This window comes from Athene noctua, chromosome 1 (genome assembly GCF_965140245.1).
Source record: "Athene noctua chromosome 1, bAthNoc1.hap1.1, whole genome shotgun sequence".
NCBI classification, from domain to species: Eukaryota; Metazoa; Chordata; class Aves; order Strigiformes; family Strigidae; genus Athene; species Athene noctua.
The window spans coordinates 37987793-38007810 of NC_134037.1; the positions used below are offsets into that span (position 1 = coordinate 37987793).

Below are 20018 nucleotides of genomic sequence, written 5' to 3' on the forward strand. Positions count from 1 at the left end.
AACTAGGTGTTTTTACAAAATCTAATGGAAGAAGTACCCTGCAGGATTCTAATTAATGAATTCATAACATGCAGCAGCAGAGACAGAAATGCTTTTACACTGAACAGCTCAGCAGAACACATCACTTAAAGTTCAAAACTTCCCAAAAGCTGACATCACATGGTAAAAAAAACATTTTCTATTTTACATTTCTTGGTTTACAAATGCATTTGTAATTATTTGTAACACTATAAAACATTTTTTTTTTTTTTTTTTAATTTACCTTTCTTTTTCTAGTGGAAGTTCCTGGCACATTTGTGTCTTTCTCTTCTTCCTTTGAGCAAGATAATGAGTCGCATAAAAAGGTTAAAAAAATATAAGCATATATGAGTAGATGAGTCCTTTTATACTTAATTTGTAAATTGACTCCTTACAGTTCTATCCCTGTCCCTCTGGGAAACATTTCATTTGACTGTCAGTTTTGAGAACCTCTCAGAAGTCTAAGCACCATCTAAATTCTCCAGTAGACTGTTAAGACTCTCTGCACTAAACGAGGAAAGGAGGCTGGATTTCTACCCAGTTTCCCAGCTGACAAAAAGAAACATTTAATTTACAGAAGTATATCCCACTCCCTTACAGTGATTGAAAACAGTACTTTCGTGTTGAGTAGGAGAGAAAACAGTGGTCCCGTTTCTCCAGTCTATCAATGCTAACATCTAAGGCATAACCACTTACCTCATCGGAGTCAGACAACACCTTCTTCTTCATGGCATTGTATAATGGAATTATGTCATAGCAACTCTGGTCTCTGTAAAAAGCAATATATACTAACATTTATTTTCCATCTTCACCTATGGAATCAACTGAATTCTGCCTAGGATAAGGAAAATGTTTATGAAGCCATTCCCAAATGAAACAATAAAGTGTTTAGTGCTATATGAATACTAAGAGGACTGCAGTGATAAGAAAAGCTACTCTTCTGCTCAAGAAGGTATAAAATATTATCCACACTCTGTAAAATATAGACTACTGAACACTGTCAATGTTTTAAAATTTAAAATTGTCATCCTTTACTATGAATTTATTAGCATTAGAAGAATCTAATACCATAGTACATAAACGGCTTTGGGGCCTGTCTAGCTTTGTAAGAACCACTACAGCGGATTTAGCGTACAAAAGTGCAATGTGATATATTAGCACCCACCGTGTAAGACATTTGAAATGCTATATTTGTGTAAGGACTAACTCTTATTGTATAAACCTGCATAATTAAATTAGCAAAACAAACACCTTTTCAATTCTTGTATAACATAGCAAACTTCTACACAAAAGAAAGCCCAAAGGTGTTCTACTATGTAGCAATACAAACCACCAGAAAAAAAGGAGTAAACGCTCAGCAACTCTACACTGGAATTGTAATCCATACTCCTACAGGCTACTGTGATTATCACTAAAAGAGCTGGGGAACAGGGTGAAAAAAAGTCAACCAAGCACACACACCCCCCACCCCCACCCCCACCCCCGCCTTTTCTGGTTTTTAAAAGACTTCAGTAACTTAAAGACTAAGCCTTAGATTCTCAGATGCATCTAGATATTTCACTCTCATTAGAACCACAGGGTTTGCCTTCCATGATTGAGGCCTTCTACCCTAAAATTAGAACCCTAAAAAAAAAAAAAAAGTCTGGGCTTTATATACATTGCTGGTTCAGTTAAATGAATATATTAACAGACAAGCTATAGGCCATTCTTAAATAAGAATATCCATGTGTTGCACTAATTTAGTTAAGTCAATTAAAAACATATGCTTTGAAAAACCCTGAGCTGCTTAATTAGAGAAAACCATTAAGGATAAAGTTGTTAAAGAAAAAAATTAGTAACAGAGAAGCCCTTTAGATACGTATCTGTTCCTAAAGGTGTATGTCACAAAAATTTTTAACATCTGAAGCAGTTCAGTATTTTTTACTCTCCAGTCAAAATCAGAAATCACAGGCTCTGAAGATATCAGAGATTTATGCATGGAATCAAAGTCCTAGATTTTTATCAATTAGCTGAAAGTCTCTTGAAATAAAATGCCACGCCAGTCAATGCATTGTAAGACTTTGTTCTGTTTTGCCAACTTACGTACTCTGTCAAGATAAGCTTTATTCTTTTCTGCCTCAACAGCAAACAACTGGGTTATTCAAGATGCAGAACTATTTCACTTTAAAATTCAGATCTGAAAAGGCTAAATACCTTGGTAAGAGATGGGAATAACAACAGACCTACTAAGCAACTCACTTTATGAAGTGTAACAGGAGATCTGTGACAAATTTGGCAGATTTGACAATAGGACTTCCAGGTTCATTAAATGTGCGAGTATTATGTTCTATGTACCGGACTTCCCACATTAATGAAGAAAGGCGCCTGTATGGGACAGAAGGGAGGGAGAGGGGGATAGGGGGAAAAAAAAAAAAAAAAAAAAAGAGACATACTTCATGTCTAGCAATATATATGAAACAGGAGAAAAAGCCTTACAAACCTCCTTCCAAAGTATTATACCATTAATCGTATTTTTACATTAAAATCAGAAAACACACACGCTTCAAGATGTTACCCTATGTGACCAGCAGAAGGCAGCTTCCTCAGGCTTCCTGCTCTCATGTTATGTCCTGTGGCGATTTATACAAATAGCTTTGAGAATATACATGTGAGGATCCTTGGGAAAATTCAGCTGTGATACTTCAGCTTTTATTATTCCTTGATGACATACATAACCCACCCTGTATCACCCCTTAAGTCACAGCCGAGAATTAACAAAATAGTAATAAAAATGATTAAAAGTATAATTTTTTCTGACATTTCCTCACATAGCTCTGATTTAATGACCTAACTACAGAATAGACACATTATAAAAAATGATGCACAAAAGCAAAACCTGAAAAAATTAGATCCAAATATAAAAAAAGATAGAAGGAAAAAAAAAGAAAATACATACTATTTCAAATAAAAAGTCTGACAGCACAGAAGTTGTAAATATACACAATCTTCTATTTTCATACTGGCAAAACATGATGAATGCTACACAAGTGTTTTGTGGAGTGAAGCAGGGGTTCATTTAGCATATTTAGTGTAGCGTGTTTAGATGCAATTTAATCACATTTATGGGTCCAGAATTCAGTTCTATGCAATGCCAGCAGTGACTGAGAAGGTGATATTTTTTGTTTTGCTTTGCATTTTTGAGAAACCTACAGGCATGCTAAGTCTCCTGGTTCAGAAGAGAAAAACTATGTTTTAAGGTAAGCCTCACAAAAAGCTACCAAAATCACAAGTGATCACAACAATCCCTGCTACAGAAGGTGAAGAAAAAAATTTCACTGGAAAGCACAACCCAAGGTGGTTGCATATTACCTAACCAGGCCATGGCAATACTACAAGCTAAAAAAGCCCCCCAGATTTACTGAAGAAGGTATGCTGATTACCAAAACTAACTGCTTAGTCTTTTGACAAGAGAAACAAAATCCAGCAAAAAGTCCTTGCCACATCTGAGTGCAAAGCAGTACACTAGAGAAGTGAAAGTTGGATTACTTTGTATCACACAATAAATATGCATTATCACATTACAATGCATAAAATCTGGGAATTTTTTGAAAACAAAAAAGAAATTTTAATTTAGAATTCAATCTTCAGGTAGCACACAAAGTACTACAAATTATTTTTGAAATTTGGACCAAAACAAAATGCTGTCCATGTTTAATCAAAACAAGCATTACAGGGACACTGATTTTCAAACCAAAAATATCCCAAGAACCAAAGGAAACAGAAGTCATTTGAAGGACCATAACCCTACACAGATAGTATTTACTGCAAAAAAATACAGCAATTGCAACCACAGTTTAGGATAATGTCAAAGAAGTGTCAAAAAGTTAAAACTGATTTTTGTTGCTGTCCAACAACTTAGAATTTCAAGGACAATATTTTAAGAAACTATTTTCTGTGTAGTTTTTTAAAGTGATAATGCAGGACTTCTTTTTGCTAAAGCACACTAGGACAAAACCATGACATATTTCTAAGGTTTCTATTACTAAAAAGAGATTTTTAAAAAAATTATAAAGTGGAAACTTAATCCTTTTGACTAAAAGTCATTTTACTGATCTAGTCTCTGGTCCTGCAATTTGAATCTCACACGGAACAAGTCATTTGCATAAGCAGAAATCTGAAAGTTACGTAATTCTAAAATACGATTTGGAGAAGACACGTTCAATCCTTTTTAATAAAGTTTTGTGAGTTTTAAAACTGAAACCTAGACCAAAGATAGAAGATGGGAGAAACAGAAAGCACACACCTTTACCCACCTCCTAGTTGGGTATTATAAGACAAAGAACTACGAAATACATGGTTGGCAGTATTTCACAGTAGGAACTAAGACTTGGATCTAACCTGTAAAATCTGCTTTCCAGTCTTTGTTTAATGGTACTGAGGTCTGTGGGGTATGCCACAACAGTGCAATACATTGGGTAAGCCTGAAGATCCACAGGTGCCACAAATGCAGAAGCAATATCTAAACAGAACAAAAAGAAAAAAAAAAAATCAATTATATACCACAAAAGTCCCTCAAGCAGTTCCAAGATTCACCTCCCACAACATATGCTATTTCTTCATGTTTGAAATGCACAGCACTTTCCCAAAAATAACAATAACTACTCTAGTTATTGCAAACAATTTGTGTTATTCTACATATAAAAGTGCTTGCTTGGGGTGTACGCTGTCAGTACAATCACTGCAGTGTCTGCCCATTCTGTTGTGCACGAAGAACCACATGGCAAGCGCACGCAAAATATACACATTTGAAAAGTAGATTTAAATGTATAAATTATACATATACGAAGACATGCAATTCAGTATCGTTATTTACAACACAGGCTCATTTCATTTGGTTTTATATTACCACCCTCCTATCTTCAAACAAAGCAATACATTAAAATCTTACAATAAAAGTTACAGTACTATTTCAATCTCATTAAGATATGGGGAAAATCCACACTCAAAATAAAATACAAGCATAACCTCCTGCCCCTACCTAACAGCAAAGAAGCCTTCTAAAACCAATCCACCATAATGCTAGAAGACTGCCAAGCAATTTATGTCTGTGCACCTATGCAAACCTGTTTTTCTTCTCCTGTGCTTAGAAGCACAATTGCTTAGACACATCATTCTAATATTTTATACCTCTAGTGAAAATACCGTATACAAAAACAGAAAAAACCCTTTAAAGTCTCTCAAAAACAGAAAATATGTTGTTGCTAAACAGACTGCTCTTCTTCTAAAAGCTGTTTACTTACTCTTCTGAATGTTCTAGCAACTGCTACTTTATACTGACACGCACCACATATGCTACAGTTAAATCCCAAACTACGCAGTATGCCATACACCATAATGCAAAATGTAAAGCCATTACTCTTAGACGACACAGTGAAAATAACTAAAATTTCCTTTCCTCACAAGTTTTTTTTAATGTAATTCTGTAATTTGGATTACTACACTGTATGGATATTTCCTTTATTTTGGAAGCAAAGGGAAGCTTCTTCTGAAGTATGTCACCAAAGAAGCCATAATGTGGGACACTTAGGTATCAGAAGTATTTCTGGAGTTAAGTTTTCTGGCTTTTTTGAAACATGTGTCTTACCTTGCATCAAGTTCAAAAAAGAGATTATCTGTGACAACTTACATATTTCACCATTGTTACACCAAAAGCTAAGACTGCTGACTTAACAGTTTGCTTATCACGAAACATACAGAAGATTCATGGTTCAGCCTCTGTTTCACTGATGGATGTCCCCATTTTTGATTACGTAAATGTTGCAGCGATGTGTTAAACATTTTAACAACTACTTTTCCAGAAGAGCTAAAGAGTAATTGCTCTACAACCAAATAGCAAGAGCTTTCCATCAATTAATCACTCTTCCCTCAACATTCTGCACAACTAAGGCAATGTGGGGGAGAATCAGGAAAGGCTAATACATGGGAAATCTCCACAGAGGTATCCATTCTCTAAGCATGTAAGTTTTATTTCCCCCTATCTGCCTGTAATAGAGTTAATATTCTACTCATAAAGTTTGCAATTTTAACCTCAACAAGAGATTTTGGTACCTAAAGTAAAAAATAAAGTATGTGTTTTTAGCACGTAAAACCCAACCCCCTAGGCATGTCAAATTCTCTCCCAAAAAACAATAGTTACTGTTGAAAACAGGAAAAATTTAAAAACGTGCAATGAGAAAGTTTGGTTCTATTAATCAAGAAGTAAAAGCTGTATTTTATCACATTAATTTTGGTAATTTCTGCATACATAAGTGTAGTCTGAAAAACTAAACAAAAACATTTCCCGTATTATTGAGGGTTTACCTAGAGTCATAAGTTGGTTTATCCCTGCAATAATTCTGTCACACTCCTCGTCTCGGGTCCGGGAACCCCACTCTCCATCCAGAGGTTTGTAAAGCAGTGTTCTACGTTCATCATCTGTTAAAGGAACACTAGTTCCCAGTTCTTCTGGAAATACAGCTAGAATGTAACATGAAAACTAAATAAAATATAAATCTTTGTATCTGGTGTAATACATATACCTGTAATTTAAAGACATATAACATAATTTTACTAACAAAAACAAATGACAGTTCTTGATTTGCTCAAAGACATTTTGAATCCATCCAGTATTTAAATCCATACAATACAGTTTGGTCTACAAGTCCACCACGAAACAAAATTTATGCTCTTCCAAACAGCTAATTGTAGAATTTATTTTAGAACCAACTAACACACTCCTTTAACACAGTTAAACACAGTTGTTTTGGTTTGGGGTTGGTTTTTTTTTAACCCAAAATTCTTGATAATAGAATGATTTTGATAATGAATGGTCGAAGATTTTCAGATGGAGTTTAAGGTGACTCTGATGTTCACGCTAAAACACTCTCCAGGTAGTGGTTTCAACTTTTCAGTTTTGTGAGGTCAAATGCTAAAACCACAGTTCCTCACCAAACAACTTCTAAGTGCCATCACCCTAGCATTCTTGATGACCTACCAACTTTGACAATTCATAATGTAACAGCAAATTTTCAGAGTGTGATGCAAAGCGCTCCTCTTCAACTTTTTTTTCTCCCCCCAAAGGAAGGTCTAACAGAAGTCAGTATTTGTGGGTACAGCAAAAAAAGTCAAATTCAGGTTTGGTTATCTGCCTATTTTAATTCTTTTACTCATGTTATCACTCTAACTTCTGTGTTTTACTTATGATGAAGAGGTACCCATTAAAATAAGGGTTGAATGGAAATAAAAAGCTGAAATGAACATTCACAACTCAGAATCAGAGAATCATAGAAACATATTTATGGTTACTTATGAGTGATAATATTATCAAACATTTCTTAGAACACAAGGAAAAAATGCCGGTTCTACTTCATTTTTTAATCAGACTTTTATGAAATCTTCAAACAAAACTTAAGTGGAGGAAGAAGTAATACTACATTCTTGGCTGTGAACAGTGCCCATGCTGTGCTGTCCACTCTGCAGCATGTTTTATCTGTCACATGTGCTGGGCCAGACAGGGAGAAAGTCCTACTATTATCAAACTATCTCACAGGCACATTGTTGCGTCTTCAGTGCACTGAACATCTGCAGGCATGCTGACATGTCTCAGAGCAGCCTTTTTCCTCAAAGCTGACACAGGGCACAGGTTTATCTTTAATCCTCCCTAACTGTATAAAAAGTTAACTTTAACTGTACATCATCTGTTTTAAGTTTTTGTAACATTTCTATTTCCAACATACATTTCATTTGTCTAAGTATGGTGGTATGGTTTTTTGTCAGTTCATTTATCTTGATCTGCTTTTAGTTTAATAATTCATTTAAGGATGTTCTTTGAATGCAACTGGTTTGTGGGCCTTCCCCTCCACTCCCCAAGAGGAAGAGGATTATTTAGGCAAAACCACATAACTTTTTTTACGTTAAATACACTCTTAAAGGAAATCATATTATTAAGGTACCATACCATTACTTGGTATCAGCTCCATGTCCCACGGGCTCATCTTCTCAGTATCACCATTGTCCCAGCTTAAAAATAACCACATTTAAATTGTCTACTAATATTGCTTCAAGAAGGTAATTATTTAATGTTTGTAACATAACTTACTTATATACCACAGAGTATTCTAATAAACGGGTACAGCAAGATGCATCATAATTTAATAAAAGCAAGTTGCTCAATCAGTACTTCAAATGAAATAACTAACTAAAATAAAAGATTAAAGATAAATTTGCTAACCAGACATTGTAGCACTGAAATAAGCTATCAGGATAATCAGGCTGAAGAGGTTCCTGGCTTTCAATTGTTCCAAACCACCAAGCATCATCTATCACTGACCTGAAACGATCACCTAGGTGAGAACACAAAATAATTTCATCAGTACAAGGCACCTTAGTCCTTCCAAGAAAAGCAGTTTTTAGATACTTTGGCTTGATCTTGATTACAGAAATCCTTTTTGAACACTTACTTGTAGCATCAACAGGCAAACAAAAGTCATATTCAGTTTTTTTAAAAAGTATTAAATTCTTTCTGAAGGTTACTTTTAAACAAAAAATAAAGTTAAAATGGCATTAAAAATTAATAATTTGTAAATTTGTCTATATATTATATATATGAATGTATTTCTTAATTTAATATAAAAGGTAAGACATTTCAATGCTGTAACTTCTAAGACTCAAATCTACTTGTATTTAAACACTACATGCTATCTTGAAATAACTGAGCACTCTGACACTTTCATCTGGGAAATATTTTACATGCTGATGAACTCCTCCTCCTTAGTTTCTGAAGTGCTTTTCCAGCTACCCAAATGTAACTCGGAGGTTCATTTCCTTTACTATGCAGGCAATCTGACTGATAAAAGAATAAAATTTATTAAAGCTTCTTCAAAAGGTTAATAAAGTAATTTACTATGACTTGAAATGGTTTGCCTAGCTGAGAAAAAAGGTCAGAAGTGTTATTAAAAAAAATTACATGTGAGAATGTGTATTACACACCATCATAAATTCTAACATTTTCTGTAACACATGCCACAGAATTTAGAAACAATTTTTAGTGAAGTATTCAGTTCATTCAGTACAAGAACAAATGTAATTTAAGTGAGATTTCAAGAACTGCAGGGGGGGTTTTTTATGGGATATGAATATACACACTTTCTTAACTGCTGCAATGTTTGTTCTATTTCAATACATCCACTCTCTGCTCAAACGCTTGCTGCAGTTGTCTGAAATAATAGAAAGTAAATATATTCTCGAAAACGTTCCACTTATCACACTTTTTTTGATTTAATGGATTGCACGTAATTCTAGGACGATTACAGAGCTTCCATTAATAGTCCTAAATATGCAGAATGCAATAGAACCAAGTATACCAGAAATATCTAGAATGCAAAATCAAAAGTGTAAATAAGCATCGATGCTTCATTTTAAAAGAATACATTATTCTGATGAGCTCTTAAAGTACACATGGCATACTCTAGCAATGAGTTTTACAAAGAAACACGTGTAGGTACAACTCTGAGTGCCTTCATGGGGCTGAACATTAAGTACATCAAAACTACTTGAAGAAGCTGCTTCTGATTTCTAAGGAGCCACAGTATTCCTATGGACAGAATGCTAAAGCAGAAAACAACACGATAAAAAAAAAAAAACCACAAACCAAAACCCAAACATGGTAGTGGTTCAAGAGATTGTTCTTGACTCACTATTTTTCCACATCCTCTGTGTTACCTCATCTATGTGGACAGCAGACCAGAAATTCTTTTTAGAAGAAGGATTTAGCATAATTTTCCAGAATGCTGTATCATCAAATAACGTTAGCTGAATGAAAAGGTAAAATGTATGTTGAACTTATAAGTGTCTGCTATGTAAGAGACAGGTGCACACCTGCCTAAGACATACAGCTCAAGCTGCAGGAATCCTACTGCAATAGCTTTTGGCCCAAGTATTAATCTTGTAGTTAAACTGTAAGATGACAAAGATATGCAATAAATAGAATCTGAATAGAAATAAGAACCTGTCACATCTCAAACTTTGTAAGTTTGTTATTTCTGAAAGGATTCAGACATTAATACACATTTAAAAATTAAAAATATAAGTATCATAAGTGAATATTCTTCCCTAATCCAAACAAAACCCAAAAACCAAAGCCACACCACATAAACACCACCAAAAAACTCTTCCAGAACACCAAGGACTGTTATTGGTTAGAAATACCAGGTTGTTGATGAAGAGCTATGGTGAAAGTTCAGAAGATTTGAGCACATCACATAAATCTTGGGGATTTCAGATTCATGTGGTTAAATAGGAACAGTTTCATGTCCAGTTCTAAGGCATTTTTCCTAATCCTGATAGAAAATATGATCTCCTCTCAAGGGATATGTTTATATTGTATTCCACACTGCAACAAAACAGTGCACCATTTGTTCTGAGTACATAAGCATACACTAGTGGGGTAGCACTCCGGAAGGTTCCTGTAAGAGCTGCAAGAGTTTTAACAGCAGTGTCTTTGCTATCTCTGCTTTAGCATTCCATACGGTCTCAAAGGAGGAGACTTATTTTACCACCCAAAGAGGAACTGAAAAATAAATTCTAGCACACGCTCATCAGAGTTACAAGCTGGTATCAGACACTACTGGCCTGGAACTTGCATTATTTACACTGAAGGCTTGATAAAAGGTTCTGGCACTGTCAGTACTTTTTGTGTAGCTCATTCTTTCCACACTGCAAGTTTCCAGGAATACAGTTGCCAGCACAGGAAGGAGATGCTACCTGCGCTCACAGCCTTAAGAGCAATAAGGGTTAACATTTCTAAGTCCCTCCTCTACTCCTGGTTTTCTATCTGGCTGACATGACTTTCTGGCTAGGCTGTTCACATACAAGCTATGGCAGTCATTCTTCTACTGTTGCTGTGATCTTGTGGGAAAACATGTATAGTAGGGTAGAGGAGGACAAGATCACAGATCCATAACCATCAGGAAAGAGCAAAGCTTGGTGACATATTAGTAGATGTTGACCAATCTCTTAAAATATCTCTAAATTGAAATAATTTTTAACATAACTTAAAGTACATGTCATGTATGATCAACATTCTTTAATACCAAATCCCATACTGAATCCAAAGTACGGCACTATTCTACCTACTAAGAATAAAAATTAACTCTATCCCAGCTGAAACCAGGACAGTAGACATGATATGGAACTTACTAATACTGCATAACGTAATTTATACATCTACTGCTAAGGCACACATCCTAAGCAAGGACATGATGATGTACATCAAAGCACAGGAGATTAATTCATCTTTCCTGGCAGAAAAGTTAGTTGAGAAACAATTTTTAAAAAAGAGTTTTTAACATCTAGCTGTGCCACTTTCTCAGATTACTTTGCTACAATGAACTTAGAAGACAGCACTTTGAGAACAGCAAATACAGACTAAGGAGACAGTATATTTGCAGAAACTTATGTTGTATCAGTTGTTCCTACACAGGCAATCAGATACACCATCATGTTCTTGCATTAAAATCCTCCATTCTCCTATATAATGTTTTGCCTAAAGTGGCAAGAAATGCTGGCAAGTCAGCTGTGTACATGCTAGCCATGGCTCCTGAATGGAAGAACTGCAGGAACTCAGTTGGTAATCACTGCTACTTTACAGAAAATGTGTTTAACATTGAGACCTGCTTTAAAAAAAAAAAAAAAAAAAAAGATAGCTTTCAGTATTTCACTTTCAGGAGCATGTCACTTCACAGAACATCCTGAGATACTGGAAAGGACTTAATTGTGTCTGTAATTCTGTAAACATGGTATCGTATACAAATTTCTCTTAGGGGAACAGAATTCATCCTGAACTTTGAAGAATCAGTAATACTGTCTTGATCTTTTAAGTTTCAGAGACAATCTAAGGCTGTTCTTATGAACGAGGACATATGTATTTCCCGACCTTCTGAAAAAAATAACACCTTAGGGGATCATTTTGCCATAATTCAGCTTTCTCTACCCCCTAGTTAGATTTCACTGTTGAAAGGTGATCTTTGTTATCATATGGAAAAGATGAATAAAAAAAGAGATCGGACTGGAGGACATGCCTGTCGTGGACATTCTCCAATATCCAACACTTTGAAATAACCAAGCACAGGCAAAGTAAAATGATTCCCACATCACACAACAGCCAATTATAATTATTATATACATTTCAATGAAGCTAAACCATACTGGGTTTAGAACAAAATTCAAACAAGTATAAAGAGATGGGAAGGGCACTCTCTTTGGAAAATCTTGAGATCATAAATTTCAAATGGCGGAGAAGGTGTTTCCATATTTCCAGCAGAAATTCCAGAAATTGAAAAAAAAAAAAAATTTTTTTAAAATGAATTCTAGTAGCAATGCAGTTGTAAGAAGGCCTTCAACCCAGAAGAATAGACAAGCAATATACAGGCTACAATAAACTATCACTTACCAGTAAACACCATATTTCTAAAAAGTAGTCTAAATTCCTCTCTGCAAACACACAACTGAGATTTTCCTTGCACTTTCTTTTACAGATCACCTGCAGTATTTTGTTTGTTTCCTGTAGCTTCAGTCAAAGACAAAGTAGGATTCCACATTCAAATATGGACAGGGCTTATTCTCCATTTTCACCACAGTATTCGGATTTATTTACCACAATCTACTTTTTAATAAGTTATCATGAAAATAGGTAGACACTTAGAAAAACAAATAAACAAAACCACATAAAAAACTCCCCAGAACTCACCTATATTCCATCGCCTATGTTTTGCATCATCAAACTGCTGCCTCAAAACTAGGAAATCTATGACATCTGGCATATCATGGTACCTAATTACAACAGAACATAGAACTATTAAGCGATAAAATAGCAAAAGCACAAAGTAAAGCACTTACATAAAAAATAAACACTTTGAATTCAACACTTCAAAAGCTCAAGTCTCAACATTAACGGTCTTTTAACTTTCAACCTCATTCTCCCCCTCCCCTGCAAGAAAGCCCTCAATTCAAATATAATACTGTTTTCCTTACTTCATGGTGAATGATCCTCCAGTTAGTTTACCCGTATCAGGGTCAAGAAAAGCAAGTTTAAGACAGCAGAGAGTAGGCAGTCCCACTTCATACTTAATCCCAACTATTTTCATCAGCTCTTGCTCCTGGAATAAATAAAATGTTATGTAGTACCACTGAAGTTGACTGTAATAACCTTCTGAAACATGAAAATACAGGTATACTGAAAAGACCAGATTTCTGCCAGAACATGTCAAAATCAAGTATCTGAAATGTAGTCTTTCAAAATAAGCTACTATTTCACAATGCGACTTGTTTGAAAAATACTTTGCTGTGAAGCGTAACCACCTCACCTGCTCAAGCAGATGCAAAAAGTAGTACAGTTTAAGGTCTGATTTCATTTGACTATTCATTAAGTTAACTTTTCCCCCCTTACCTTAAAATATTAAGAGCACAACATTAGAAACATCTGTATCAGTTTGTTTCCAAACTTTTTTTAATATTAAGATACAAACAAAAATGAAAAAGAAGTCGTACCCGTAATTCCATTTTATGCCATGGTTGTTTCTTGGGATTAATACTATATATTTTGTTCTTCTTAGCCATTACAACGTATGCTTCATGACCTTGTCGGAAATAGTAGACCTAAAAGTGAAATGTGACAGTTACCTAACAAAGACTTCGAGGAGCTGAAGTGCTGCTAACATATCACTGCCACACAATGTGTGTACTTTCTATTTTATCAGCAACTTTTTTTTCCACTCTATTTTCCTGCAAAAGTCACAGGTTCTTAAAAAATTACCTGGTGGATAATTAAAGCAGGTATCATTTAAAAGAAAAAGTAGTAAAGATTTAGAACACATTCTTTGCCTATGAGCAAAATATCCTAAATCACATACATGAGACCAAAACAAAATCAGTAACAAAACCACCTATTTATCATCACACTACAGAGCAATTCAATGTCAGTAACACGACTTGCTCTAACCCATCCAGTTTCTATCTAATCTAGATAGAATTCTATCTAATTCTATCTAATCCTCACTACAGGACAGCCCTAAGATGACAATCAAGCATCACTAAATTCACTGTCTGGCTAATCATATCTTTTTTGAACAACAAATATATTTTAGAAGGAAAATTCAGCTGTTTGTTATTGTTCTGGTAAGATTTTGCTGTTCACTTCCGTATCACTGAACAAACAGCCTGACAAGAACAAACTGAAAATAGACATTTCAAATGCTTATTAAAAATTGCTATAAATTTCCATGGTTCAGACACCCACCCAGAGCTTATTAGTTTACTTTGATCCTGTTGTATATGACACCATGTGGATGAATGTTTTTATTATAAACCATCACTGTAATGAAGCAGTAAGATGAAAACCTTAAATATACATTCAAGGAATATATCTGAAATGCAAAACAGAGGTTCCTCAAACTAATTAGAACAAAGATCTGATAAACAGCATTCCAGGTACGATGCATTCCAAAATTTAAAAAACCCTCTAAAAGTGCCCCAAACTATAAACATGGCATTCGCATCAAGTAGGATGAGGCAACATAAACTTAAATGTCAAGGTCTAACACAAAAAAGTAGAGCAGAGTGAAAAGCCCTCACTGAGTTTTAAAATACATTTACACAAATAAACACACTAATATTTTTATATCTCCACATGGTTTCCAAAACCATTGTATCGTAAAACATAAACAAGTGTTTGTCAAGTTTCTACAGTAACAGTTACTGAACATTCTTAATGTCACATGGCATTTTTAAATTTTGGGGTTTTTTTTAAATGGAGGAGGACTCAACACCACATTTTCTTAAACTCTTGTTTTTCAGAGTATTCGACGTGCACAATATCCTCGTAGGGAAAACTGCGTAGTAGTTACAGAAGGCACGAAAGCAGTGAGGATGTTCTATGCACTGTCAGAATCTAACTGGCAGGAAAAGAAACAGAGGCTATTGAGAGACAGATCTAAAGTAACATCAATTTAAATTACACTTTCAACATTGTGACAATTGTTTCCTGTACCTTCTAGTGAATCAAAACAAAAAAAAAAATTCACTTAGTGGCACAGGCTACAAACAATTCCTCCTACACTTACTGTTTCTGTTAAACCTCTATATAAATTCAACCCACTGTTCACAGAAGTGAAACGTTTTTATTTTGTAAATGGCTCTAAGCATCTCATCTTCTGTCAGAAGAACAAATTAGAAAGATATCTGTGGGAAAAAGAATTTATGCCTTTTTCTCAGGAAATTGTATTTTTAATCTTGATAAATTCCCGCTTCTGCATGTTTGTTGTAGCACCCAGACAAAACTGTTCTTTATCATGTTAATGGCAGAATACTCTAATGAATATGCATTGTATTTCGATAATCAGACAGGGAAACTGCAGTCCCATCTCTCTGGTGTGTTTCCACCGTTCAAGACACATGACAAAGGTCTTTAAATGGCTGTATTCAGGAAGGAAAAAGGGATGGTATGTGCCATTCTCATGCACTGAGTATAACTAAATATAGCACTACTGTTTTTTCTTCCTTGTTTGTACAGCTGTAGGAGAGTGAATTTGATGTTCTCTCCTCGCAAATCTTGTAAAACGTACCAACCATCCACCAAAACGTTCAAAGGCCACACGAGACCTCTTCTCATCATATTTCTCTAACTAAAGCGATCTTTATTTCTGTGGATTTGAAAAGTAACCTAGATGAATAGCTTCTTTTCACATCAATAAGTATCAAAGATGGAATTTTAGACAGAGCAGCTTGATTACAAACATACTTCCTAGCGGTGCAACTACTACTTTCTAGGCACAGGACAGGAAATTTCCTGTTCACCAATATAAAGCATTTTTCAGCAAAAGGATGCAGCCTGCTTAGATATTCCTAGTACATGCTGCACAGGCTATTCTGCAGGTGCCAAACCAAACACACCAGTTTATCTTACTAAATGGGTATGATGTTAAGGCCTCCTGAGTAATAAATGGTACAGATAAACCCTTGGCTGCTTCACTGTATCCAGATGTTATCAGGCACCAAATATATTTATTTGGACGTGATCTTTTGAACAGCACAGCCTCCAAAACATGCTTGCTGGAGGGTATAAGTACATAACCATTTTCTCCAATTGCATCTCTCAATTTGAAGTGCTCCTTCCCTCCCTCACTAGCAATACCGATGTAAATTTTGCATAGCTGTGCTGTGAACTGCATCAGTAAAGTACTCCAGTAAAAAAAAAAAAACAAACAAACAAAACACCCCAAACAAAAACTGCTTCCACATGCAACCTCTGCTCCTGATTCTAAGGTGGTGTCTATAAAGACCTCTAGCTCAGGACCAGAGCATCAGCTCAGGACCAGGCATCAATGCCACTATGTCAAGTACTGGTCCAACTGCATTCTGAAGGTGTGAGCTATGCAAGAACTGGTTACTACCTCAGAAACATGCCACTTCCTGAAGGGCCAAGATACTACACATTACAGTGTAAGCCAGCTATTTCCTCTTATTTTAACCTGAGGGGATTTTAGGAAATCTGCACACTCTAGTTTTCAAAACTGATTTCTATCTGATAATACTTACTCTTACAATTCACTGTAATGTTCTTTCCCAAGTTAGAAACTGGTGGGTATCCTTTTGCTACTGTATTTTGAGACATCTGGGCCGTATTTACAAAGTGTTTAGAGTCTAGTTCCTATAAAATACATATATACAAAACTTCTCTTGTGGTTTTCTGTTGTAAGAGAACAGGAGAAGTTTTCTGCTCTCAGAAACACAAGTGAAAAAGGACCATGTTGGAGTTTTTCTTCAGAATAAATAAAAAACAAACCCAAAACACAACAAAAGCCCATAACAAAAATAACACACACACAAAACATACAAATCCCACCCCTCCCCCAGGGATTTTATCTTTAAACTGAAGTTTTCCAAACAACTTGAATTTGTATTCGATTTCTTACCATTATTCAGCATACAAGATGCTCTACAACTAAGGACTAGTTTCACTAGATAAAGCTTTCACAAGCTTGTCTACATGTGTCATAAGGAAATTAACACACTGAACACAGTACAAGAAGAAATGTTACTGCAACAGCATGGAATAAAAATGTCAAAGCAACACTGTGCAGAATATGTTTTTAAGATAGGAAAGACTCAAGGAAGCAAAAGCAAATTGTACCCAGATCAAATAATGTTTTCAATAAAATTTAAAAAATTGATATTAAATCGCTGCAAAAAAAGGCACAGAAAAATTAAAACAGCAAAAACAAGCTGAAAGAAGCAAGAACACAGAGGGAAAAACTACAATACCTCATCCCCCATCTGTGGCACAAATGGGCACCGACGAGGAACAGTGTCTGTAATCCATGCCGAAGGCAGCCATTCTTCCAGTGTCAAACCATTTTCTGCCAGAACTCCTACAGCTAGCCTCTGAAGAAAATAGACACAGAAGATTCATATGAATAAACTAACATTTAGGGAAGCTTTGTATTTTGGGAAGTGTTTTATTGAAATAAACTGTCATTTCTTAAGTATATTTAATGTAAAAAGGAAATTATTGCCAGTGTGAAGATAAATATTACTTAACTGCTTACAGTAACACCAAGACCAAAACCATTAATAATATGAAAAATGAAGGCGTTTTTTTGTGGGTTTTGGTTTGGTTTGGGGTTTTTTTGTGGGTTTTGGTGGGTGGAGTTTTTTTGTTTTATTGTGGGGTGGTTTTTTTTTTTTTTTTTGTTTTTTTTTTTTTTTTTTTTTGGGGGGGGTGTGTGTGTGTGTGTGTTAGTTGTTGGTTTTAGGTGGAATGGTGATAGTGGGACTCTTCTAACAAAGATTGAATTTATTAACACTCCAATAATTACATCTCATGCCCAAAAAGATAAAACTGAAACATGCCATTCTCTTTAACCAAATTCACACAGTTACCTTGGCTCATAAGACTACAACCATACAGCTGCCTCCAATCAAGGAACCCCACAAAATGAGGAGGAAGAGATCAATGAACATAAACAGAGGTAAAGCATGTAGAAATGACCCGGACTGGATACATCCACATGACCTACTGGCATCTTTACTATGTGCTGTGGAACTGCATTTTCAGACTGTATGTCCACATCATGTATTTTTAAGTAATGAAGTTCACTGCAGTTGCTTGTCCTAGGTGCACGCTGCATGAGGGTATCTAATAGGCCAGATAGAGCAGGGTTTTGTACAACCGTTCCAAGCAAGGTTGCTTTGAAATTATTAACAGAATCTTGTGCACAAACAGAAAGCAACCTCGGACAGTAGTACAGAAATCTACTGCATATACCCACTGACAGAAGACTCTGCATCCCCAGACTGCAAATGAGATACTCCAAGTGTACCAAATTCATATGTGGTTTCAGCAGGGTGGGAACTGCTTTGATTGCACCACCAGAACACAGTGCATACCACAGGAAAAAGCATACACACAATTAAAACCAAACAAAATCAAAACAGAATCTCTCCATTGCAATAAATCACTAACACATCTTGGGGAATTCTGAGGTTCAGGCAGGTCTGTCTCGTGAAAAACAGATGCACTGCATCAGAGCAAAGTCTGTCTAGCTCATCAGTGAATTACAGGAAGGTAATAAGAAACAGCCTTTGAATAGAAAATCATCCCTTGTTGTAACTTCACACATTAATCATCACTTTAAGACCCTCTGGACACCAAAGCCTGAACTCAGTTAATCATCAGGAAGAGACTAGTCCCAGTGAATTTGTCTAGTAATTTCCAAAACTCTGCTAAATCCTTTAGTAATTAGTCCCACAACCCGATTATATGCTCAGGTGGTCTGGGTTTTGTTTGCTTTCAGAGGGTGGGGGTGGAATGGAGAAAGGGCTCTTTTTTGACCTTCCTGTCTGTGTCACTGGGTGTTCTATCTCACTGTAACAAAATAACAAAGGAATCATTCAATTTATTAATTTCTAAACCATTCACAGTTTTATAAAAGCTTTTTTATCATACCTCCTCCAAATTATCTTCCTTCTAAGAATCAGCCTCTTTGTGTCTGCCTCAAAGAAAAAATATTCTGTACCCTCTGATCTTCCTGGGGCTCCCTTCTTGCCCTTCTTCACTGCTGCATCATTTTTTAGATTGATTTTTTGGTGAAGAGGGATTAGAAATGAAAGCACCATTCAAGATCTCGACAGCCCATGCATTAACAGAAAAGAATTACACTCTTCCTCTATTTCTTTCTTAATTCCTAAGATTCTGTGCCTGGCTACAAAGTTAGTAAAAACTTCTTTCCTCAATGGAAAGCCCTAATTTTGATTCAGGTTCAGGAATCAGGAAGAACTTTCTACCAGTTAGAACAGTGAGCTCTTTAGACAGTAAGGTGGTAGAATCTCTACCACAAGAAACTTCAAACATCTATCAGGAATGACAGGTATAATTAATCCTACCTAGGGGCAGAGCAAAAAAGGATGGATTTCTGATATTCCTTCCAGCCTAATGTTTTCTTGTGATTCAAGAAAGGAGCAGGTCTTCTTTAAAAATCTGAAATATCCAAGTCCGATATTTTTGGAATCAAAGACCTCCTACATGTCAGTAACTGGTACCAGAATGAATACAAGATTCCCAAAACACTCAATTCAGCTTTAATCTAAGCAGAGATACCAGGCTGTCAGCTAGTCTTACATTTTATAATAAAAAGCTAAATTAGAGGTTTCAACCATTTTAAAAAAAGCCAACCCTACCGTCTCATACCTTCTTCTGGTTTCAGACTGTGTAAATACCAAGATACTGTTAGTACTGACACTACAACCAACGACTGCATACAATAAACAAGTAGCTGCCTAATCAAATAGTAACTACCAGATCTTATGAAAGCAATTAGCATCTACCAGATAGATCACTTCTGGTCTCTGTAAAAAAAAAAAAAATGAAGAAACAAAGTTTTCTGATCTAACACTTAATTAAAAACAAAACACACACACAAAACTACAAC

At 35.5% G+C, this 20018-nt stretch overlaps 1 protein-coding gene across 5 annotated transcripts in view; it reads right to left on the reverse strand.

The window, feature by feature from the left end:
• PHIP (PHIP subunit of CUL4-Ring ligase complex) overlaps nucleotides 1-20018 on the reverse strand; it is a 117567-nt gene that overhangs the window by 13350 nt on the left and 84199 nt on the right. For all 5 annotated transcript variants that reach the window (XM_074895948.1, XM_074895947.1, XM_074895944.1 and 2 more), the window contains 11 exons: nucleotides 17353-17472; nucleotides 13582-13689; nucleotides 13066-13190; nucleotides 12782-12864; nucleotides 8267-8378; nucleotides 7994-8055; nucleotides 6358-6513; nucleotides 4396-4516; nucleotides 2257-2382; nucleotides 715-787; nucleotides 263-313 (listed from right to left, as the gene is read on the reverse strand). In XM_074895948.1, the coding sequence (XP_074752049.1) occupies nucleotides 263-313; nucleotides 715-787; nucleotides 2257-2382; nucleotides 4396-4516; nucleotides 6358-6513; nucleotides 7994-8055; nucleotides 8267-8378; nucleotides 12782-12864; nucleotides 13066-13190; nucleotides 13582-13689; nucleotides 17353-17472 (1137 nt within the window). The remainder of the gene's footprint in view (nucleotides 1-262; nucleotides 314-714; nucleotides 788-2256; nucleotides 2383-4395; nucleotides 4517-6357; nucleotides 6514-7993; nucleotides 8056-8266; nucleotides 8379-12781; nucleotides 12865-13065; nucleotides 13191-13581; nucleotides 13690-17352; nucleotides 17473-20018) is intronic.